General features: G+C 35.9%; 1 protein-coding gene across 1 annotated transcript; it reads right to left on the bottom strand.

Moving 5' to 3' along the window:
* Window positions 1-89: 89 nt before the first annotated feature.
* Window positions 90-23,362, bottom strand: tpcn3 (two pore segment channel 3). Its single transcript, XM_059330470.1, has 19 exons — window positions 23,196-23,362; window positions 21,844-21,926; window positions 19,589-19,703; window positions 18,723-18,851; window positions 16,807-16,923; window positions 15,911-16,029; window positions 15,328-15,429; window positions 15,079-15,205; window positions 14,272-14,479; window positions 9,422-9,566; window positions 8,935-9,120; window positions 5,927-5,991; window positions 5,210-5,297; window positions 4,703-4,772; window positions 4,159-4,375; window positions 3,646-3,736; window positions 2,867-2,980; window positions 1,097-1,209; window positions 90-349 (listed from the first exon to the last, which is right to left on the bottom strand). Exons 1-19 carry the CDS (start codon window positions 23,295-23,297, stop codon window positions 228-230), a joined length of 2,313 nt encoding a protein of 770 aa, XP_059186453.1. The 5' UTR covers window positions 23,298-23,362; the 3' UTR covers window positions 90-227.
* Between the last annotated feature and the right edge of the window lie 1,924 nt (window positions 23,363-25,286).

The following is a 25,286-nucleotide window of genomic DNA, read 5'->3' as shown; positions in this document are numbered from 1 at the left end:
TATATATATATATATATATATATATATATATTATTATATTATTATATTTATATTTGGTGTTTCCTGGATGTGACAGATTGGACGATGAGTGAAAGTGTAAATATTCTTTATGTTTGTACACAAATATAAAAATAAACAGCAGGTAAAATCACATTTCAACCTGTCTGATGATGCCGAGTACAAAACTTTATAGAAACGATACAAATATGGATTTTGTTCATAGGTGTCTATGCAGAGCTAAACGTTGGGTTCTCAAAGTTCCCGTTGGCGTCGTCGTGTTCGGCGAAGTCCTCGGGGTCAAGGTCGGCCTCGAACATCCGCTGCAGCAGAGCGTCCACGGTCCGATACCCTGACAGGGACACACACACACACACACACACACACACTCACTTTATTATTCATTTGATATTTTGATATTTAAAATTATTGTTATGGTTTTTGTTATTATCAGTTTTATTATTATTATTATTATTATTATTATCATCATTATACAAAAATTATATAATTGCATTCTTATTTAGTTCTATATGTTTTTTAACATTGTATTAATATTTTATCTTTACATTATATTGTCTAATTTTATTACATTAATATTTTGTTATTATATTTTAATTGTATATTATTATTATTATCATTATTATAATCAAATATAATTATTATTATATCTTTATATTATATTGCATATTTTTATTATATTAAAATAAATTGTATTATTACCATATTAACATCATCATATTGCATTAATATAATTTATTATTTATTATTATTATTATTATTATTATTATTATTAAAAACGTTATTACCATTAATAATTATATTAAAATTATAATTATTTATAATTATAATTATTATAATTATAATTATCATTATAATTTTTTATATTGTATTATTATTTTATCTTTAATTTTAATACTATATTGTATGACAATAATTATTTATAGGTTTTTTTTCGCTCTTCACACTGTTGAAAATGAATCAATATTTAGTATATATATATATTCATGTATATATAATATACTTAGAAGTTATATTATATTTAATTATTTCCACTCCTGATCATAAGTGAAGTAAGTGATTTCTTGTTTGAGTTTCTTACTTTTGGAAGCGATCTTGAACATGAGGGCGGGCGCACTGGCTGCTGATTGGTCGGTTCCCTGCTCGCTGTCTGGGGTTTCCATGGCGTTCACCAGATTGTCCTCCAGCTTCTCCCTGATGACAAAAACATTGATTAATCTGAGGCTTTTAATGTGAAGGGGTGTGCTTCCTTCCAGACAATGCTCACAGCTGAGCGTCTCTGATGAGAAAAAATTCAAAATTAAAAGTTAAATTATTTTGTTCCTGTTATCAAACATATTTAAAGGACATGCGGCTGGTGACGGGTTAATACATATTTTATTTATTATTTTGCTCACTTTATAATTCTGTTTTTTATTTATTTTACTGTAATTTATATATATATATATTTTTTTTTTTTAGCTGTCTCAATATTGCATTTTTTGTAGCCTGCTTTTCTATTTATTATTATTATTATTATTATTATTATTATTATTATTACTAGTGCAGTGCCCGTAGGAAGTATGTATTCGTATAGTGGGAGATTAAGTAGATAAAACACTTACTTTTCATAAGGTACGCACACCATCCAGCACATACATATTGAACATTGATATTCGCTTAAAACTATTACAATATTATTGGTAATTATTGAATTATTGAACCTTGTAGCACACTTTAAAACTGAGATGAGATGAGTCAGACATGGAAATCCAGAGTGAATTGTGTTACTGACCAGGTGTAGGCCTATCACACAATGGGGCGGAGCTCCCCTAAAAGGTCTCCGATTGGAAACAGTGCAATGCTGCAAAACGACCTACGTAAATAATGAAGATTTTTTTTAAATGAATAAAAAAATCTTCAAAATTGAGGATGCACCCCTTCGTGCCATGCGCAAGCCGCATACGAAATCTCAATCTGACTAACGATCAGCGACATATGCCCTACACACACACACACACACACACACACACACACACACACACACAAACACACACACACACACACACACACGCTTCTTGCTTTTACAGATTTTATAGATTATTATTATTTTGTTATTATCTTTAATATTATTGTTATTATTATTATTATGATTGTAGTTAAATCCACTTTCAGTATATATTGTCATCATTAATATTCTTGTTTTGTCTTTTTATGTATTTTTATCACTTTCACTGATTATTATTCTCATTTTTATTGTTATATATTTTATCCCTCTTTTTTGTTTTGTCTTTCATTGTTTAAGTCTAGCTTTTATATTTATTATTATTTTTATTGTTATTATTGTAGCTTTTAGTTTTTGTTTTTTGGCATTTAATTGTCTTCATTTTTATTGTTTTTGTCTTTTTATCTAGTTATAAAATTTTGTTTATATTACAATTTCTTATTTAATTCAGATCGATTACTAAAATAAATGTATTTTACATTTCATCATTTTTATCGTCTCAAACTGAGAAGCATAATCAATAAAGTTTATTGATTAACAGATAACTATCAGTAAATAAATGCTGGAAACTTATTTCTGATCCGACAAATTTTGTTAATTTTTTTTCCCTTTAATATTTGCTCAAGTTAGTTTTTGTGAATTATTGAATCATTTTACATGAAAAGAGTCAATAAAACAAAACAAAAAAATCTAAAAACGTTTAAATATTAAAATTCTGTTTAATTTAATAATTCTGTTTAGATTTAAAAGTTAATCAGAAGCTGATTTTTGATTCTGTTTCATCCCGTTTTTTATGTTTCGCAGGTTTTTGATGCTGACTGATTTTAAGTTGTGTTGCATTCAGGGACACTGGGACATGAGACGCACTGTGCCACAGCCAGCTCCAGCTCCTCGATCTTCCTCTCCAGAGACGTCTGCAGGTCGCTCTTCTCCACCGAGTACTCGACGAAGAATGCCTCGAGGACGAACGCCACGAAGATGCTGAAAGACAAACAGGAAATGAAGCGTCACTCGCCACATTCTGACGCTTTGAGTGAAGAAAAGCTCCAAACATCCAGACTCTCAGTGAAGTTCTGAACCGAAAAAAAGTTCTGTTTGTGATCGATGAGAAGATTTATGGAAGATTTATTTACTTTCTCTAAGAGGAAATATAAAAACACCAGTTTCCTGTTTCACTTAAAAGAGAAAACTCTTCTCTCTCTCCTTCTCCTCCTCTCTCTCTCTCTCTCTCTCTCTCTCTCTCTCTCTCTCTCTCTCTCTCCTCCTCTTCCTCCTCCTCCTCCCCCTCTCTCTTTCTCCTCCTCTCTCCCTCCTCCTCCTCGTCTTTCTCCTCCACCTCTCTTTCTCCTCCTTTCTTTCCATAGTCCTTCTTCCTCCTCCTCCTCCTGCTCCACCTGCTGCCCCCCCCCTCTCTCTCTCCTCCTCCTCCTCTCTTTCTCCTCCTCTTCTATCTCCCTACTCTTCCTCCTTTCTCTTTCCTCTTCCTCCTCCTCCTCTTTCTCCTCCTGCTCTCTCTCCCCCCCTCCTCCTCCTCCTCCTCCTCTCTTTCTCCTCCTCCTCTTCTCTCCCCTCTCTCTCCCCCCCTCCTCCTCCTCCTCCTCCTCTTCTCTCCCCTCTCTTCTCCTCCTCCTCCTCCTCCTTCTTACTTGATGATGACGATGACGACGACAATGTGGAAGAAGATGAAGAAGAGCTTGGCGGTGGGGTGAGTGACGGAGGCGAAGCCACTGCTGATCAGTGAGTTACATTAAGGAAACATCCTTCATCTGACGACTTCAGTTATTAAAACTATCCTCTCCTCTCCTCTCCTCTCCTCTCTGTGTAAACAGATTTTCAGTGAATATTTGTCAGCAGAATCAATCATGTCTTCACAGTGTCTCTGAGGAGCAGAATTTAATGTCTTTAACAGGATCTGGTTAGTGCAAACGCTTTATCTTAATGACACATGTAGAATAAAGAGACTCTGACACAAATATCAACATTTAACACCAGTTTGGTTCATTTTTCATCACTGATGGACTGTTCAAGGACCGTGGGAAAGTTCAAACTCTGATGATTACGTCTGTTTCTACAGTGTCTGTCTATGATATACTGGACTTTTGGCCTTTGTTAAAGATAGCCTCCTCTGTATTCCTAGTTATTGACTCAGTGAAGGATATCGTGCCACTGGTTGACCACGGTGAGCTCCACCAGCAGGATGAAGGACGACACCACGTTGTTGAAGTTGTTCTTGCAGTAGTTGAGTTTAGCGAAGGCCGTGTTGTTGAGCCGCGGATTCCAGCAGAACGCCTGAGCCGGGTCACTGGAGCCCGACACGTACGACACCTTCCCCTTAAACAGCTCCATCCCCACCATCGCAAAGATGTAGTACACCACCTGAGGAGAGGGGGGGGGTCACTGCCTGAACACACACTGACGCACACATACATACACACACAAAAACGCACACACACACTCACCCTCATGCACAATCTCTCTCTCAGACACACACACACACACTCACCCTCATGCACAATCTCACACACACACACTCACGCGCACACACACACACACTCTCTCTCACACACACACACACACACACACACTCTCTCTCACACACACACACACACACACACACACTCATGCACACACACTCACACACACACACTCACACTATCACACACACACTCACTCTTACACACACACACAACCTCTCACACTCACAACGATCAGCTGTCCGAAGGTGAGGATGGCCGGTCCAATGCGGATCAGAGTGTTGATGATGGTTCTGAACCTGTCGGGAAACACTCATCATCGTTGTGACTTGACTCGTTAACACAGACAACTCATTCAAACAGACGGCTCGTTTACACAGACGACTTGTTCAAACAGACGACTCGTTCACACAGATGACAATTTTACACAGACGACTTGTTCAAACAGACGACTCGTTCACACAGATGACAATTTTACACAGACGACTTGTTCAAACAGACGACTCGTTCACACAAAAGACTCATTCACACAGATGACTCATTCACACAGATGACTCGTTCACACGGAAGATTTGTTCGCAAATTTGACTAGTTCACACATACGACTCGTTCACACAGGCAACTCAAATGACTCGACAACCCGTTTGCAAATACGACTTGTTCATACAAGCAACTCGTTCACACAGGCGACTCGTGCATACAGACGAGTCGAGGCGGAGACACGATGTGTCCAAACCTTTTGATGCTGTCCACCACGCGGATCAGTCTGAGGACTCTGAGGATGAAGACAATGTCGAGGATCTGCCGGCTAGTGTAGCTGCCCGCTGCAGCAGAGACGATCAGAGAGAACACAAATAAACACAAACGGGTCAGAGCTGATAAACTTTAGTCTCTTTTATTTTGATCAAACTGAAGGTTCGAGAGCAAAACGTCTCACACTGTAATTAAAAATGTAAGTAAAATACGTTTTTTTTACTTAAAAACAATTGACTCTTTAATTTAACCTTCCGAACCCCAACCTTTCAGAGAGTTTTTTAAACTTTTTTTTACATCCTCTTCTCTGTGTCCTTGTGTTTCACTGCAACATATAAAATCTATATACTCTATAAGGCCTGCAGCTCTGTGGAATCAGCACAACCAGAACAACTCAAACATGTCTTTGTGCAGAATAACACAGTTAGAATGACAGAAACCAGAAAATAAGTTGAATTTCTCTGATAAAAAAATGTTTGTCATTATTTCGGGACACATTTTAAATGACACATGTAGAATAACTTTATGACGGAAATATCACTAATTTAAGTTTCTTTTTGGTCACTTTTTATAACTGAAACTTTCAGAACTGATGATCTGTTCAAGGACCGTCGGAAAGTTCACACTCTGAGGATAATGTCTGTTCTTACAGTTTGTTTTTTAAAGAAATAAAGACTTTGTGGATTCAGAAGAAACTCACATGACGTGACGGCAGAGTTGACAATGGTGGCAATCAGAGCGGAGATGACGATGAGGGTGTCGAACCTGAAAACACAACACACAACATTTACCAAAGATAACAAGTTTTCATGATTAATATTTTTAATTGTTCTGCAGCGATGATGCTGAAAGCAAAAAAAAACGGTGTTCGCTGTAAATGAAGCTGAAGGTTTTCTCCCCTTTGTGGTCATGTGATGTCATCATGGATGTATTAACAGAATCCAAAACATCTATTATGTTTGTCAACTTTTAACGTCCTGATGTGACGATGTCAAAGTTCTTCTAATACATCCATGAAACACAGAGCAGCTGCTCACCAGCAGGGGGCAGCAGAGCCACGCCCTCACAGCATTATCATCATTGTTGGAACAACAAGTTACCACATTTCAACAGAAAACATTTCACGTTATAAGACAATATTTTCACCTTATTACGACATTCAAAAAAGTCACATATCGATCTGAAAAATCATATATCTGTCTGACAAATCGCAAATCAGTCTGAAAAAATCATATATTAGTCTAAAAAATCTTGTATCAGTCTGAAAAATCACATCAAGGTCTTAAATCGAGGATCGGTCTGAAAAATCACATATCAGTCTGAAAAAAACATCTGTCTGAAAAAAATCGCACATCGGTCTGAATAATCACATACTATATCAGTTTGAAAATTCATATCTGCCAGAAAACCCACATATCAGTCTGAAAAATCATATATCGGTCTGAAAAATCACATATCAGTCTGAAAAAATCGTAAATCAGTCTGAAAATCCTGTCTGAAAATCATATAACAATGAAGAATCATATATCTGTTCGAAAAATCACATATCAGTCTAAAAAATCATAAGGTGATCTGAAAAAAAATCACATATCAGTCAAAAAAAATCATAAATTAGTCTGAAAAATCCCATCAGTCTGAAAAATCATACATCTGTCTGAAAAATCACATCAGTTTGAAAAAAATCACATATCAGTCTGAATAATCACATATTAGTCTGAAAAATCATATATCAGTCTGAAAAATAATATAACGGTCTGAAAAATCAGTCTGAAAAAAGCATAAATCAGTCTTAAAAATCACCCGTCAGTTTAAAAAAATCATATCTGTCTGAAAAATCAGATATTGGTTTTAAAATCGCTGATTGGTCTGTAGAAACAAATCACATTTAGGTTTGAAAAATGAAATATCAGTAGGAATAATGTCATATGAGTCGGGCCATTCTGTGAAATGTTTCTTATTAAAATGTGAGAAGTTACAGTTATAACAAGAAACCTGTGATGTCATTGCGAGCATGAACAGCTTCATCCTGTAGAAAGTCTGAAAGAAAAAAACTAAAACTCTTTTCTTTACTTTCAGTTCTGGTGTCTCTTTTTTCTTGTTTGTGTTTTTTTTTATTTTTCCTTTCAGACTTTTGCTCCCTGAACCTGCTGCAGGTCACAAGCTGCAGAAGAACTTTGCGCTGGAACACAAACACACAGAGAACCTGAAGCCACCTGAAGCCACCTGAAGCCTCAGAGCTGCAGACAGACAGACAGACAGACAGACGTACCTCGTACTGATAATCTGGGACGAAGACAAGCTGTGAACACGTGACAGCTCATTGGTTTACAAATTATTTCAGTTTTATCAGAAAACGTTTCTGGAAAACACCTTGAGCTTAACAAACAAACAGTTCAAACAGACAGACAAACAGAAAGAAAACGAGTGTCGTTGTTTTTTTAAATCAATAATTCATCAGTTACATAAATCCATAAAGCCTTGTCCCACGGCCGAGGCGTTTAGGTCCGTTACTAAAAGTTGTTGAAAACCCATTCCTGTGAGTCTGATCTGCATCATTTTTTTCTCTTAAGAACATAAGAAGAAACACCAGTTTTTTAACTGCCAGGTTAATATTTGTTTTTCTGTTTGTTGTTGTAATACTCGTTTTGGCCACAAGAGGCTGAAGTGCAGCACAAATACTGCATGACTCAAAGCTCTCATTCTTAATATTCAACCTCGTCTCCTTGTCTCCCCCGTCCTTGTCTCCTCTGTCCTCGTCTCCTCTGTCCGACCGAAGAATGCGTTCCCAGCTCTGTATTCATCTATTTTTTGTAATTATGTCAACGATTTCCTAATTTTTAACAAATTTTAGAGCTTCTCAGGGCCCCCATGATACCTTTTTTATTTTATGAGACCTTGTAAAGAGGGAAGTAAAGCAAAGTACTTCAATTAGCCATGTATCAAAGTACTTGAACATATATATTATATCAGGTCAAATAAAGCAGACATCACTGTTATGTCAGTGTTCTCGGGTTAAGTGTGACACAAATATCGACATTTTAAACTTTGTTTGGTCACTTTTTATAACTGAAACTTTCATAACGGATGATCCATTCAAGAACCATCGGAAAGTTCAAACTCGGAAGATAACGTCTGTTTTTACACTTTCTCTCTACAATAAACTGGATTTTTGTTAAGCGTTTACAGAGAAGAAACGTTTCAAAGGTTCAGAGGTTAATAATCCAACATTATATAATTTATAATAATCTAAATCTGATCACATGATATTCACATGTTCTTTATGTTTCTCTAATTTTGAACTTTAACTGTTATAGAATTGGAAAAGCAGATTTCTAAAAACACAAAAACATCTTGTAGTTTGTGTGAGGTAAAGTGATATGAATTATTAAGTACTATATAATTATATTATAAATTATTATAATTAATTAATTAATTATAAATAAATGTGTTTGACTTTCATCTTATTTCACATTAATTATGTTGTTCTATTCCTGATTCTATCTTCATTCTTTGTCTTTTTATGTTATTATTATTATGTTTTTTATTTACTACTTTAAATTTGTTTTCTTAATTTTTGCATTTTTTTATTTTTGAATACATTTATTAGTTTATTGGTGTATTTATTGCTGTATTAATTTCCACCAGTTTTCATGATGAAGGCTCAGGTGTCACAGTTTGTGGGCTGTTTGACGGAGTCGGTGGTCTCACCAGTTCCAGAAGCTGTGTCTGGAGAAGAAGGCGCGTGGCTCGAACACGTAGAGCTTCAGCAGGATCTCCAGCAGGTACAGAGACAGGAACACCCACTCAGAGTTCGCTATCAGAGGGTTCGCCTCGTCTAGACCGATGAACACGGCGTTCACCAGGATGATCATGTCGTACACCATCACAAAGGCCCTGAACGCACCACACACACACAGACACAAACACAAACAAACACACACACACACACACACACACACACACAAACACATACACACACACACAGACACACACAACACACACACAAACAGACACACATACACACACACACACACAAACAGACACACATACACAAACACACACGCACACAAACACAGGTACACAGGTACACACACACACACAGACAAATTGTATTCATGAAAAAAAAGTGAAATATTTTCTGCAATTACAAAAGCGTCGAATTAGCCAAATCTGTCTCTCTGCCCGTCTGTCTCACCGGTGCTGGACGAGCCTGCAGACTAGCCGGCTGGGGGCAGACAGGTAGAGGGCGGGGCAGAGGCGGTGGAAGGGGTGGGGCCTGGACTTGAGCGTGATGACCTCGATGTTCAGCAGGTCAGCGAGCTGGACGAACGCCACCTTACCTGTCAATCAAAAATGTGTTTATAAAGGGTCATATCATAAATAATTATGTTTATAAAAACACTTTGATCTCCATCAGCTCAGAAAGATTAACAAATGGAAACAACAATTTATACCAAATATTTATAATATTTTTCAAATCAAATTTAAACCTTAAATCAAAAACAATAGAGGCTTTATGTAACAGGAAAGATTAAAAATATTTTTAAGAACTTAGTGACACATAAAAACAAACAAGATAGTCAACAAAAAAAAACAACACATTTCACAAGTAAATAACAAAATAAAAATAAAAAGAGTTAAACTGAAACATATTGCAGGTTCTGTGAGGCAAACAGAAATAAATAAATAAATATTATTATTATTATTATTATTATTATTATTATTATTATTATAAATTATTATTAGTTTATTATTATGTAGATTATATTATGTTTATTATTATTTATATTGTTATGAAATATTTTGTGCAGTTTCCAAGCTGGATTGAAAAGGTGTCTTTTGTGTTTAATGTGCTAAAAAATTGTATTTTACTTTTGAACATGTATTTATTAGTTTCCTACAGGTGCGTTCAGGTGCTTCTCTTCAGCTGGGAAAGAGTTCAGAGTTTAAACGGGAAGTGTCACGTGTCCTTTGTGGCCCTGCTCTACGCCTGTCAGGAGCTGCAGACGCTGCTCAGGGCTGAAGAAACCAGCTGGACTTTCAGTGGTTCAATAAATAAATATTATTTAGTAAAGTTCATTATTTATAATAAAGCACCAGGTGAAAGCAGGTTCACATCCTGCAATTAAAAACTTAAACATGAGGAGTATTTTACTTTATTATTACATTAATATATATTAATTATATTATAAAAAAATATATAATATTACTATAACATAATAATAATACAGGGAAATGTGTAGGTGGGTAAGTGTGTGTGTGCGTATAAGTGAGTGTGTGTGTGTGTGTCTGTGTGTAATATAGGTCTTAAAAATCATAAATCAGTCTTAAACGCTGAACAAGACATTTTTACTGAACAAAACGTTCAAATACTTGTTGTCCAAGTATGAGTGCGACACTGCTACTGTGAAGATGGAGATAATAAACTGAGTGACGCTGCAGAATCATCAGTTTTGTTCTGTTTTCTGTTTCTTTTAGTATGCATGTATGTGTGTGTGTGTGTGTGTGTGTGTGTGTGTGTGTGTCTCTTATCTGTTTCTCAGATGATGAAGCTGTTTTAGTTCCTCTGTGAAGATATAGATAATAAACCGAGTGACGCTGCAGAATCATCAGAGTTTTGTTCTGTTTTCTGTTTCTTCTCTTCGCCTGTTTATAAACTTAATAACTGTTGTTAGTTTATAAAGTTTATAAACTTAATAACTGTTGGTAGTTTATAAAGTTTATAAACTTAATAACTGTTGTTAGTTTATAAAGTTTATAAACTTAATAAATGTTAGTTTATACATTTATATTGTTAATAGTTAATATTGAAGACATCAGAACTATGAAAGAACACACATGGAATCATGTAGTAAAAACAAACCAGGATATGTTTGATATTTTTTTAACACATTAAGTGTTTATATATATATATAAAATATACATATATATATATATAAATATATATAGTATAGTATAAGTATATATCTATTATTTCCATCCTCTCAGTGGAGAATTATTAATGTTGGTTCTTAATCTAATGAGGAGAACATCTAGTTTTATATTTATACTACATATATTTGACCTTATCTCCAGTTTTAAATTAATAAATAAATAATAAATGTAGAAAATACAAATATATGAAAATCCTACATTTTTACATTTATTGTATGATTTATTTAGGCATTTCTGTATTTAATTTATTTCTACATTTTCATTTATTTATTTATTTATTTCCACATTTATTTTTTACATTTCCACATGTATTTACATGTTTATACATTTATTGATATATCCATGCATGTATTTAAATAAATAACAAAAAAATTAGATAAAGAAATGAATAAATGTAATAATACATTTTTTAAATAATAGAAATTCTATATTTTTACATTTATTTTCATTATTTTTTAAGTATTTCTGTTCTTTTTTTTTTATCTTTTATTGGTTCCAAATCTAATGAGGAGAACATCTTGTTCTATATTTATACTAAATATATTTGACGTTATCTCAGGTTTTTAATTAACAAAATAAATTATTAAATGTAGAAATATTTTTTTAAATATAATGTGTATGTATTTGTGCATGTATTTCTCTGGTTTTAAATAAATAACACAAAAAAAGTTAAACAAATGAATAAATGTATTAATAAATACATTACCGGTAATTAATGCAAAACAATTATGGAAATTCTATATTTTCATTATTTATTTAAGGATATCTGATTTTATTTATTCTTTTATTGGGTCCAAATCTAGTGAGGAGAACATCTAGTTTTATATTTATACTAAATATATTTGAGCTGATCTTTGACTTGTTCTCTCATCATCAAACACAAACTGAAGCAGAACTTAACAGGAAGCGGACGGCAGGAAACACTGCTGAAGGTCTGACAGCAGGTCAGTGTGTGTGTGTGTGTGTGTGTGTGTGTGTGTTTGGTTGAATAAGTGCTCCGTCAGCACTTCTCTAAGATTAGGGCCAAACAGTTCCTGGTTTGGCTCCTAAAGACAGTTTAAAGAGGAAATAAATGATGTAAATGCTGGAAGTGAAGTAGTTAGGAGGACGACGTGACTACTGGAAGTGACATAGTTCAGTAAAAACATGAAGCAGGAAGAGATGTTTGAATCACATGCTGCACTTTGGTTCCACATGGACACAAACGCTGCTCTGCTGGGAGACAGTTAACGGCTATTTATTGGTTATTTATGAGTTAAGTTATAAGTTATTTGTTTTGGTCTGTTTGTGTCTTTTTGGGTAATTTTGTGTCTTTTTTGGTAATTGTGTGTCTATTTTTAGTAATTTTAGACCTTTTCTGGTTATTTTGTGTCTTTATTGGTAATGTTGTGTCTTTATTGGTAAGTTTGTAATTTTTTGCTATTTTTGGTCTTTTTGGTTATTTTGTGTCTTTATGGCAATTTTTTGTCTTTTTTGTAAGTTTGTGTCTTTTTTTGTAATTTTACACCTTTTTTGGTAATTTTGTGTATTTTTTGGGTAATTTTGTGTCTTTATTGGTCATTTTGTATCTATTTGTTGTGTCTTTATTGGTCATTTTGTATCTATTTGTTGTGTCTTTTTGGTAATTTTGTGTCTTTATTGGTAATTTTTTTGTATTTTTTGGGTAATTTTGTGTATTCTTTGGGTAATTTTGTGTCTTGGTAATTTTATGTATTTTTTGGGTAAATTTGTGTCTTGTTGGTATTTTTTTGTCTTTATTGGTAATTTTTTTGTGTCTTTCTTTAGTGATTTTACACCTTTTTGGTAATTTTTTTGTCTTTTTTGGTAATTTTGTGTCTTTATTGACAATTTTGTGTCTTTTTTTGGTCATTTTACTGCTTTTTAACAAACATTTTAAGTCTATTTTCTCGCGTTATGTCTTGCTTTTGGCATTTGATGTCTTTCTGTTTTGTCCTTTTAACTCTATTTGTCTGTCTCCTGGTGAAAGCCCTGTGTGTCTGACTCATCCTCCTCCCTCACTAACTGACTGTGTAAATCTCGGACTGAGCTGATTGGACGTTTGTCGGTGAATTGCATCCTGGGAGTCTGGTAGCCAAGATCCGGGCTGTATCCCAATGTCAAGGATCCTTCCTTGGTAGGATCCTTCCTTCAGAGTCGGGTCCTCCAGAGTCCAGAGTCCCTCCTCTCTCTGCTGTAACCACTAATGGAGCCATGTCTGGAGTTCAGACATGATGTGGCTTTAACATCAGCACTCTGACACATATTAGTGGAAATGGAAGAAGATGCTTTAAAGTTGAATCTAAACGAATTAGCAAGCAAAAGGCACAAAGTGGATGAAGCCTGAATATTTAACTGATCCTGCAGCAGAACTCAACATGGAGATGGAGTGTTCTGTGATTTTTTTAAATTTTACTGTACAGGAAAATAACAGTTATTTATAAATAACAATAACAGATAACAGCAGGCTGTCGGTCTGTTAGACCATCTGTTAAAAACACATGTGTAACTCTGTGAATGGCATAGCTACGTGTACTTTACATATTGTTCATCATCTCGGCCCGGGTTCGAATCCGACTCAGAGCCCTTTCCCGCATGTCTTCCCCTCTGTCTCCCCCTTCACTCTGTCCTATCAATAAAGCCCAAAAATGGCCAAAAAAATATCTTTAAAAAAAACAAAACATTAATAACTTTAGCGACTGAGACGACATCAGTTAATTTAATTGGTAATGTATCAACATGATGTTCATTATCTTTAGATAAATATACTGTCATTTCTTTATGCTTATGTTTTTGCTTGACATTGAACACACGTTTTGTAGGTTATGTGAAAACAAATATTAAGCGTAAACTGAAAATACTTATATATTTAAATTCATATTACGCCGCCGGCATCGCTGTTTCTTTGCTCGCAGCTTTTAAATTTCCCGGTAGACCGGTGACCGCAAGGCTTTATGGGTAGTCGGAGCGCACGGAGGATAGACACATGCATCCTTGGAATTTATCCTCCGGAGGATCCTGGACATTGGGACAGTCCTTCGATGATGCAGTGTCCTTCTAGATACAGCCACTGTGTGTGTGTGTGTGTGTGTGTGTGTGTGTGTGTGTGTGTACCGATGCAGCCCTGCTGGTTGTTGTCTGAGACGCTCCACAGCAGTTCTCTGTGAGCGTTGCTGATGTCGGAGCGGACCAGTCGGACCATCTTGTTCCAGTTCTCCCGGCTCACCACGGGCTCCCCGCCCTCCTGCCGCTGCTCCTGCAGCACCGCGAATGCTCGCACCATCTTGTGCCTTTTGGCCCTCACCAGCTGCCGTACCTCCTCCTGATGGAGCCGGAGACGACAAACTCATCAATTACTGTTTGAAAATGTAAATAAAACAGAATTTATATATAAACACTTTTCCAAGTGTCCTGAATGTTGCAATATAAAACAACACAAAATTACCAAAAAATATAATAAACTGACCAAAGAACACACAAAATGACAAAGAGAGACACAAAATTACCAAAAAAGATGTAAAACTACAAAAAAAGACTCAAAATGACACAAAACAAACCAAAAGAACACAAAATTACCAAAAAATAAAAAATGACAAAAAACAGTTTTCTCCACATATTGAAGTATTGTCATGTTTCCAGCCTCTCCTCTCTATTCTGTGTAAACAGTCTCTCCTGTCCTCTCCTCTCTGCTCTGTGTAAACAGCCTCTCCTGTCCTCTCCTCTCTGCTCTGTGTAAACAGCCTCTCCTGTCCTCTCCTCTCTGCTCTGTGTAAACAGCCTCTCCTGTCCTCTCCTCTGTGTAAACAGCCTCTCCTGTCCTCTCCTCTCTGCTCTGTGTAAACAGCCTCTCCTGTCCTCTCCTCTGTGTAAACAGCCTCTCCTGTCCTCTCCTCTCTGCTCTGTGTAAACAGCCTCTCGTACCTTCAGGTATTTCTTGTAGTTGTTGTAGACAACAGCGAGGAAGACAGACATGAAGATGTAGATGTTGATGAGGATGTAGAGGATGAAGAAGATGGCGAAGAAGAAGCTGTTGTTGTATGCGGGCATCCTGACAAACAATCAAACAATAAACACAACAAATAACACACACAATCAATCAAAAACATCTCAACATTTATTCAACATTAAATAATTTTTGCCTAAAAAGGACAGAGAGGACAGAGGTCTTACATGACGTCGGGGCTGTTGGCCGTTGTGACAAGGACGTACAGGTCGAAGACGATGTCCAGGTAGTTGGTGAAGTATGGATGTCCATCGATCGTCTTCAGACCTCTAAAACACACAGGAAGTGCTTTTATTTTGAAATTCAAGCAGATTACAGTATGTAACCAAACAACTGCAGCTTCATATAAACTTTTTTTGGTCATTTTACTGTTTTTTAAAAAACATTTTAAGTCAAATTTGTCACGTTACGTCTTTTTTTGGCATTTGGGGTCTTTCTTTCTTTTGTGCTTTTATTTGGAAATTCAAGCAGCTTATCAAACAAACTGCAGCTTCATATAAAATTATTAAATATAAAAAAACAAGCAGAAAACTGTGTGTGTGTGTGTGTGTGTGTGTGTGTATGCTCTCATTTAATACGTTTCACACAAACAAAAAAAATGTGTTATTATTTGATTATTTATTATTATATATTTATTTTTTGCCTCTGACCCTCTGAAGCACGATGGTGGGTGACACAGAAATAAATAAATACATTTGTAAATAAAAAATACATTTTGGGTTTTGAGGCAGAAACAGGAAGTGACCTCACCGCTTGCCGAGCAGTTTGAGCGCCATCAGGGAGAAGATGAGGACGCTGAACATGAAGAGCAGGAAGACATAGAAGATCTGAGGCAGAGCGTTCCGGATGCTCCTGAACGCTCTGCGCAGCTGAACACACACACACAAACAAAACAAACAAACACATAAACAAAGAGACAGACAGACAGAAACAAATCCTTTAAATGATTCTAATAGTTAAAATCAAAGAGTTCAATATAATATAATATAATGCAATATAATATAATATAATATAATATAATATAGTATAATATAATATAATATAATATAATATAATGTAATATATTACAAGAGAGACTTTTATATATCTTGTTTTCTTGTTTGTCTTTTCAATAAAACAGAGATAATTAATCTAAATTATTGTTGTTTTTACACAAAACGTTCCTGTATTTCATAACTGTGATTTAAAAAGTCAGATATTATAATAAGTTGGCAAACAATTGTTGCTTCAGTTTGACAGTGTGAAGCTCATTTTATACGTCTCTCTATTATATACAGAGTTAATATAAAGATGTAAACAGGCCAGACTCCATTCAGAAACCATCAATTTTTACAGACAGTGAGACAAAGCATGAATTCAGACTGAGACAGGGAGACAGTGAGACAGAAGGTGAGACAGAGAGACAGGTGAGACAGAGAGCCCGTCAGACAGATGAGATAGTGAGACAGGTGAGACAGAAAGACAGAGAGACAGAGAGACAGGTGAGTCTGTGGGACAGTGAGACAGACAGACAGGTGAAACAGTGAGACAGGTGAGACCAGAGAGACAGTGAGACAGATAAGACAGTGAGACAAAGAGACAGGTGAAACAGTGAGACAGGTGAGACCAGAGAGACAGTGAGACAGATGAGACAGTGAGACAGGTACCTGGCGTCCCTCGGTCACGTTGACCAGCAGCAGGGGTCTCAGGACTCTGGACCAGCGGACAGCATAACAGTTAGTAGCTGTGAGAGCTCCGTACACCATCATATCCACCAGAGAGAGCTACACACACACACACAGACACAGACACACACACAAAACACACAATACACAGACACACAAATACACACACACAATACACACACACACACAATAGACACAAAACACACAATACATTCACAACACACACACAGAAAGACACACACAGAATAATTATTGTCACAAGATGTCTCAATAAAACAGACCAGTGATATTATTGTGTTACAATAATAATAATAATAATAATTATAATAATTATTATAATAATAATAATAATAACTAGAAAATTTCTAAAGAAATGTTGTGTGTGCTTGACTCTCAGCCATCTACATGCATGTTTTGTGAATACAAATTAAGAAATTGTTTTTCAGAGCAATCAGAAGAAACTGGTACCACTGCTTTCCTCCAGAAATTTTCCCTCCTTTTTAACATTGCGGTCAATGAGGCTTTTGGTGCATGTTGGTGGTGCATCTGTGCGTCCTACACCCAAACTGTAACTCTGACAGCTTTAGCAGATAAATGTGAGTGAGAAGACACATTTTTCTACGTTTCTATGTATGAATTATTTCTGTAGAACTCCCTCTACACTCTAGCGATCGATGATGTGATCCACTCTAGCCTCTTCACAGGGTAACATTGGGGGGATTTTTTGCTGTGTTTTTGCCGAATAATTTGAAAACCGTTTGCCAAAACCCTTAGTCATAGCACACTTGTCATGGAAGAAACGGAAGAATAATAGGATTAAGCCCGGTGAAGAGTATATAGTGGCTCTTACAAACATACTCAAATAATATTCAAGTTAACGAGAAGAAGTTGACCTGATTCAGACTGCTGCTGTTTGAGACAAACGTGAGAATTTAAAAACAACTGAAGAGAAAAAAAAAAGAGGAAATATAATGAAACACACACACTCTCACACACACACACACACACACACACACACATACACACAAATATAAATACACTGGTACTCTAATACTGTCTGTAGTTTTTCTACTTCTTGTCAGCTGGACTCTAAGAGACCGAAGAACTACAGAATGTTTTAGAGGAAGAGAAGAAGAGACAGGAAGCGTCTCTGCTGACGAGGCTGCAGATCCTTTCACAACAACTCAAAACGCCTCGTCAGCACAAAGACACATAGGAACTGCAGCACGCAGCACCAACGGTCAGCAGCACGCCGACACCTCACCACCGCCACGCCCTCTGAGGCTATACACAGACCCGCAGGGGAAGGTCTGAAAACCCCAAAACTCAGAGACCTCACAGACAGACTGTCCACTCACCTGACTTCAGTTTATTCACATTATCACATCATAAAACTCAGAACAGTTCAGGTCCCAGTTCAGGTTTCAGTTCAGGTCCCAGTTTAGATCTCAGTTCAGGTCCCAGTTCAGGTCTCAGTTCACCCAGTTCATGTCTCAGTTCATGTCTCAGTTCAGTTCCCAGTTCAGGTTTCAGTTCAGGTTTCAGTTCAGGTCTCAGTTCAGGTTTCAGTTCAGGTCTCAGTTCAGATCTCAGTTCGGGTCCCAGTTCGGGTCCCAGTTCGGGTCCCAGTTCAGGTCTCAGTTCAGGTTTCAGGTCCCAGTTCAGGTCTCCGTTCAGGTCCCAGTTCAGGTTTCAGGTCCCAGTTCAGGTCTCAGTTCAAGATTCAGGTCTAGGTTCAGGTCCCAGTTCAGGTCTCAGTTCACCCAGTTCAGGTCTAGGTTCAGGTCTAGGTTCAGGTCTAGGTTCAGGTCTAGGTTCAGGTCCCAGTTCATGCACTGGTCTGGTGATGTCATGAGGCCCCTCCCACTGCCCAGATGACATCAGTAAGCCCCTCATACCAAAATGATGACGATGATGCAGATGTTCTTGGGGTCCTTCCAGAACTTGTCTCGGGGGATCACTCTGGCGTAGTGAGCGAGTCGCACAATAAAGATGAGCAGACAGAACAGCTCCACCAGCATTGTCACCTGACACACAACCACAAAAAATATTTGTAGATAAACATGTTGTAAACTGTTCAGTTTATCTGTTTACAGTTTATCTCTGCACGTCTGTTTCATCCAACTGACACATCTACAATAACATCCTGGACACTTTATTATTATTATTATTATTATTATTTATAATAATAATACAAATATTATTATTATTATTATTATTTATAATAATAATACAAATATTATTATTATTATTATTATCATACATTATTATTGTTATAATTATTATTATTTTTCTTATCATTATTAACATTGTATTGTCATTATTATTATTATTATTATTATTATTATTATTATTATTATCCACTATAACCCACGAGTCTCCTCTTTACTGACAAGCCCACTTCATGCTGATAACAGTCAGTGTTTCTCCTGCAGTAAATGTGTTGTTGTGTCCTCTTGTGTGTGAATCTTTGTGCATCCTGGGGTCCCTAAACAGTCTGTGAGCTGCATAAATCGGGTCTGACTGGGAAGCTGAGACTCTTGTGGATTCAATGAGCCCAATGTTGTTCATGTGTGATGATGTTAGTGAGTAAAACTTGAGCTCAGTGTATAAAATGAGCTGCTGTGACCTCTAGGATCAGCCTCATGAAACTTTGCAACAACAAACAGACCTGGAGCATTCAGAGGATGGATGGCTGACAAACTAGATTCACAGTAAGGGGTTTTCTCAGCAGGAAAAGCAGCCACAAAGCTTCTTGTCTCACCCATGTGGGCAGCAGGTGGACGGCTGGCTCCTCAAACACGGCCAGAGACAGATCGACCAGGATGCAGAAGTAGAGCAGCACCTTGGGAAGCCAGTGGTTGTAGAGCTGGTAGAGTCTGAGGACAGAAAGAGCTGCGATCAGACAGATGGAAGAGACGGATGAGTTCCAGAGGCCGATTAATCCACAGTTCTTTCTGTGTGTCTCTGGTTCAGTTTGGACAGAATCTGAAAGGGGAACAGCTAAACACTTTTTATGACTTTTTTCTCAAGAATGTCTGAGCCTTTTTCCCGAATATTTGTAACTTTTTTCTTCGTTAATTTGTGATTTTTTCATTGTAAATTTGTAAAAATGTTCTTGTTATTTTTTTCTCTCATGAATTTGATTTATTTTTCTCGTAAATTTGTGATTTTATTTTATTTTTTTCTCATATGTGTCTTTTTCTTGTAAATACATGAGATATTTACTCTAAATTTTTGTTTTTTTCCCATACATTTGTGACTTTTTCTTCTCATAAATGTGTGAGCCTTTCCCCATATATTTTGACCTTTTTTTCTAGTAAATTTGTGATTTTTTTATCGTAAATTTGTAACAATTTTCTTCTGTTTTTATTTTTTTTCCCTGTTAATTTGTGATTTTTTTTTTTATTGTAAATTTGTAAAAAATTTCCTGCAAATTTTGGGGGTTTTTTTCTCATAAATTTCGGGGAAAAAATCTCGTAAATTTGTGATTTTGTTTTCTTTTTTTCTCATATATATATGCCTTTTTGCTTGTAAATACGTGAGCTATTTCCCCTAAATTTGTGGGGGGGTTCTCATAAATTTACATATTTGTTTCCTTGTAAATTTGTAACAATTTTCTTGTTAATTTGTTGTTTTTTGTATGATTATTATTTTTATTTTTTTCCATAAATTTGTGAGTTTTTTCTGGTGTGTGGGTGTTTTGTGTGGTGACCTTTGACCTCATTGTTGTGGATAAGAATTTTAATAATAACATTATAATCAAGTTTCTGCTGCTGGTTTTAATCAGCATCATATTAATATAAAACATAAAGAGGCTTCACTTCTGAATCTGACTCATAAAGTTCAGATCAGCTTTAATACAGTTGAACTGGATTCAATCAGAATCATCCAGTTGAACTTCAGTCGGATGAATCAACTGGAACAGAAATACTGTGAGAGATGTTGGAGGTTCTGTGGCTTCCTGCAGCTGCGGTGTTTGTTCTGAAACCACACAGAGACACAGAGAGACACAGAGGACTTCCTGTCCTCAGACCTGATCGTCTCTCATCGTTCAGAGACGAGACACAACCTGCTGCTGACAGGAGGATGTCCTGCAGGACCAGCAGCAGGGACGGTCAGAGGGTTCGCTGGTTGGACAGTTGGACAGTAGGATGGTTGGACAGTTGGACAGTAGGATGGTTGGACGGTTGGACAGTAGTATGGTTGCACAGTTGGACAGTAGGATGGTTGGACGGTTGGACAATTGGATGGTTGGACAGTTGGACAGTAGGATGGTTAAACAGTAGGATGGTTAAACAGTAGGATGGTTGGACAGTTGAACAGTAGGATGGTTAAACAGTAGGATGGTTGGACAGTTGAACAGTAGGATGGTTAAACAGTAGGATGGTTGGATTGTTGGACAGTTGGATAGTAGGATGGTTGGATTGTTGGACAGTTGGATGGTTGGACAGTAGGATGGTTGGACGGTTGGACAGTTGGATGGTTAGACGGTTGGATGGTTGGCCAATTGGACGGTTGAAAAGTAGGATGGTTGGACAGTTGAATGGTTGGACAGTTGGATGGTTGGACAGTAGGATGGTTGGACAGCTGAATGTTTGGACAGTTGGACAGTTAGACGTTGGACAGTTGGACGGTTGGACAGTTGGATGGTTGGACGGAACAGTTTTATGTTGGACATTTGGACGGTTGGACAATAGGATGGTTGGACGGTTGGACAGTAGGATGGTTGGACGGTTGGACAGTAGGATGGTTGGACAGTTGGACGGTTGGACAGTTGGACGGTTGGATGGTTGGACAGATGGACAGTTGGACGGTTGGATGGTTGGACAGTTGGACAGTTGGACGGTTGGAAAGTTGGATGGTTGGACAGTTGGGCAGTAAGATGGTTGGACAGTTGGATGGTTGGCCAGTAGGATGGTTGAACGGTTGGACAGTTGGATGATTTGATGGTTGGACAGTAGGATGGTTGGACCAGTTGGACAGTTAGACAGTTAGATAGTTGGACAGTTGTCTCACCTGATGGCCTGTGGAGACGTGTCGAAGTAGATGTTCCTGTTGTACTGAGCGTCGGACACGTAGGTCGCTGCCAAGTCCAAGTCCTGAAAGACACACAGCTTCTAGTCTCTGTCCCCACGTTACATATCAGACAGACAGGCTGAGAGACAGACAGACAGAGAGACAGGCAGGCTGAAAGACAGAGACAGACAGACAGATGGACAGACGGACGGACGGACGGACGGACGGACGGACGGACGGACGGACGGACGGACAGACAGACAGACAGACAGACAGACAGACAGACAGACAGCAGGGAGACAGAGAGACAGACAGGCTGAGAGACACAGAAACATGAAGTTGACACAAAATAAAAATAAACAAACGAAGCACTTCAACAAACATCAAGAGAATTGAATATTATATTTTAAATCATTATCTTTATCTGTTTATTGATTTATTTCTTTGTTTGTTTATCAAGTTTGTTACAAACAATCTGTCTGTCTGAACAGACACATCAACAAATATTTAATGTGTGTTTATTTATGTTTGTGTTTATATTTAATTTGTCACATTTTTTTTATTAAAATAAACAAAAGTAAACACTTTATTTTAATATTAGTTTTGTACTTTATTATTATAAGACTTAAATAATGATAATTATTATTATATTCAGTTGAACTCAAACCTCTCTGACTGTGTCAACATTCAGATTTTGGATTGTTGATACGTATTAATTATTTCAGTTCATTTAAAAACAACAACAACAATATATTTGAATATTGGATGTGTGAAGACTTTATTTATTTATTAATTTTATATTTTCACCATTAAAAAAATTAAAATAAATAAAATTATTCAAATGTCTCGACTGAATTAAACTATATATTATTATTATTACTATTATTATTATTATTATATGAATAATAATAATAAAGTGCAAAACTATTATTAAAATCAGCTGGCTTTTAAAAAAAACACAAAATAAAATACAACTATATAAACACACATAAACAACCACAAACAAACAAAATAAATGTGTTTATGTGTCTGTATGAATTTGATTTTAATACATTTTTACTTTAAAAATATAAAAAAATACAGAATATACTGAGTGTCTGATGGATTATGAAATGAAACACACAGAATAAAAAAAATGCAAATAAAGGGTCGCAAAGGTGTACCTAATAAAGTGGCACTGACAGCTGCAGGTCATTAAAGGGACAAAAAAGAAGGAAATATCCGTTAATGATTGACTCCGTGAATCATTCACAGCTCAGATGATCTGTCTCTCACACGGAGACACATGGGACAAAGTGTCTCAGTGTCTCAGAGTGTCTCAGTTTCTCAGAGTGTCTCAGAGTGTCTCTCACCTCTTGGCTCTTCGCAGCATTCCCTCCGTTTGGAATTCCTTTTCCTTTTCCTTTTCCTGCAGACTCATCAGGAATGTCTCCGCTGCTCTGCGCCTCAGACATCTCTCTCCCAAACTCCCAGAAACAACCAGAAACTGTCCAGAAGTGTGCGTGTGTGTGTGTGTGTGTGTGTGCGTGAGTGTGTGTGTGTGAGTGTGTGTCTCTGCGGGTGTCCTCTCTGTCCCTGTGTGTCTCTGCAGGTTCTCGGTGTCTCACTGAGTGTCCCTCATCCCGTCACAGCTCCATCACATCTGATCTGCTGCTGCTGCTCCGCTCATAAACCCGTGCTGCGTTCACGGACCGCAGGAGACACACAGCGTGACGTGGAAACAAAGTTCGGAGGAAAAAGGATGAAATATAATAATAATAATAATAATAATAATAATAAGGGAACGTTAATCGGATTATCATCACTGATTCCCCAGATGAACCCAAATGTTTTTTTATTTAATGTTTGAAATAAAAATAAAAGAAATAAAATTTAGAACGTGAGCAGACGAAAGAAAAAACAACAAAGATTCAACAAAAATAAAATAAAAGCATGTTGTTATGTAGTGATGAATAAAACATTTTTATCAAATTAAATAAGTAAAGTTATGATTCTATATACTTCAATTAATATGAATAAAAGTAATAAAACAAATAATTAAATTTAAATAAAATGCAATCACCAAAATGCTTTAATAAAAAAGTACACTGTGGCGGGAATAAGCAAAATATTTTAAATTTAATATTTGAAATAAAAATTAAAAATAATTTAGAAAGTGAGCAGATGAAAGTAAAATTAAAAAAAAGTATTACAAATATAACATAAAAATCTTTAAATTCATTTTATATACATTAAGATGAATAAATAAACTTATAATAGGAATAATGTTATGTAATATGTATTTTATTTATTATGAGTAAAAGTTATACATAAATAATTGAAATGCGTTAAGTGGTTTAAAATATAAATATTTGTGTTCAAGCTGCTCATTAATGCTTTATATTAATATTTATATTATATTATATTATATTATATTATATTATATTATATTATATTATATTATATTATATTATATTTCTCTGCTGTTTGTCTGAATGAAGCTCGTTTGTTGGAGTCAGTTTGATTTGTCTCAACGTCTCTTCTTTCCGGACTTTACTGTGAGACCCTGAACGTAGCACGAGTTGTCATGTGACTCAAACAGCAGGAAACTGAGAGATGCATTCAAAGACCAGAAACATGGAGCGGAAGTTACAGCTTCAGATACATTATTAAGATTTTAAAGTGATGTGATGAATTCATCTACATCTTTATTTAGTCTCTCAGATTATTTATAAATACACAACATCTTCTGACAGGAAATGTGTCAAAATAAAAGTCCTTTGGCTTTCTTATTCAAATTGTAGTTCAGTAAAATCCTCACAGTTTTTTAATGATTTTAAGTTAATCGGCTGAAACCCCAGAAACACTGAAATTAAAGATTTATAGTAAAAAAAAAAAACAGAAACTTTCTTTCTTTCTTTTACTAGTAAATGAAAACACGTGACAAATATCTCTTATTTTAGGTGGGATTTCCTTTAAACATATCCATGTTATCATTTATAATAATAAATATACTATTATCATGTGTTTACTGTATTTTACTTTTTAAAGTGTTGTCTTTAATTGGGTTTTATAATAATTATAATAATAATAATTGTCATTATTAACTTTTTTATTTTCAATAATTAAAAAAAAAATCTTAATTATTTACTGTATTTAAATTGTTTTAGTCTAGTCTGTAATTAAGTTTTATAATAATGGTTATTATTTATGTATTTTTCTCTGTTTAACTGTTACTTGCTATTGTTTTTATGTTTATTGATATAATTAAATGTGTTTACTCATGTTGAGTGTCTGTGTGTGTGTGTGTGTGTGTGTGTGTGTGTGTGTGTGTGCACGCGCGCACACACTGGAAGAAGTAATCAGATTACTGTAGTAAAAGTACTTGTTTTGCAGATTGTTTTATATATTCTGAATATATTTCATTAATATTGATGCATTAATGTTTGTGCAGGTCTCATTTT

The sequence above is a fragment of the Centropristis striata genome, chromosome 1 (genome assembly GCF_030273125.1).
Source record: "Centropristis striata isolate RG_2023a ecotype Rhode Island chromosome 1, C.striata_1.0, whole genome shotgun sequence".
NCBI classification, from domain to species: domain Eukaryota; kingdom Metazoa; phylum Chordata; class Actinopteri; order Perciformes; family Serranidae; genus Centropristis; species Centropristis striata.
This window is presented reverse-complemented; position numbering and strand designations above follow the sequence as displayed.

Excerpts from the sequence above, each read along its gene's own strand:
- tpcn3 (XM_059330470.1), bottom strand. The coding sequence starts at position 23,297 with ATGTCTGAGGCGCAGAGCAGCGGAGACATTCCTGATGAGTCTGCAGGA. Across the intron at positions 16,030-16,806 it reads ACGTGACCGAGGGACGCCAG|CTGCGCAGAGCGTTCAGGAG; the intron begins GTACCTGTCTCA and ends GTGTGTGTTCAG. Across the intron at positions 15,430-15,910 it reads CTCAAACTGCTCGGCAAGCG|AGGTCTGAAGACGATCGATG; the intron begins GTGAGGTCACTT and ends TGTGTGTTTTAG.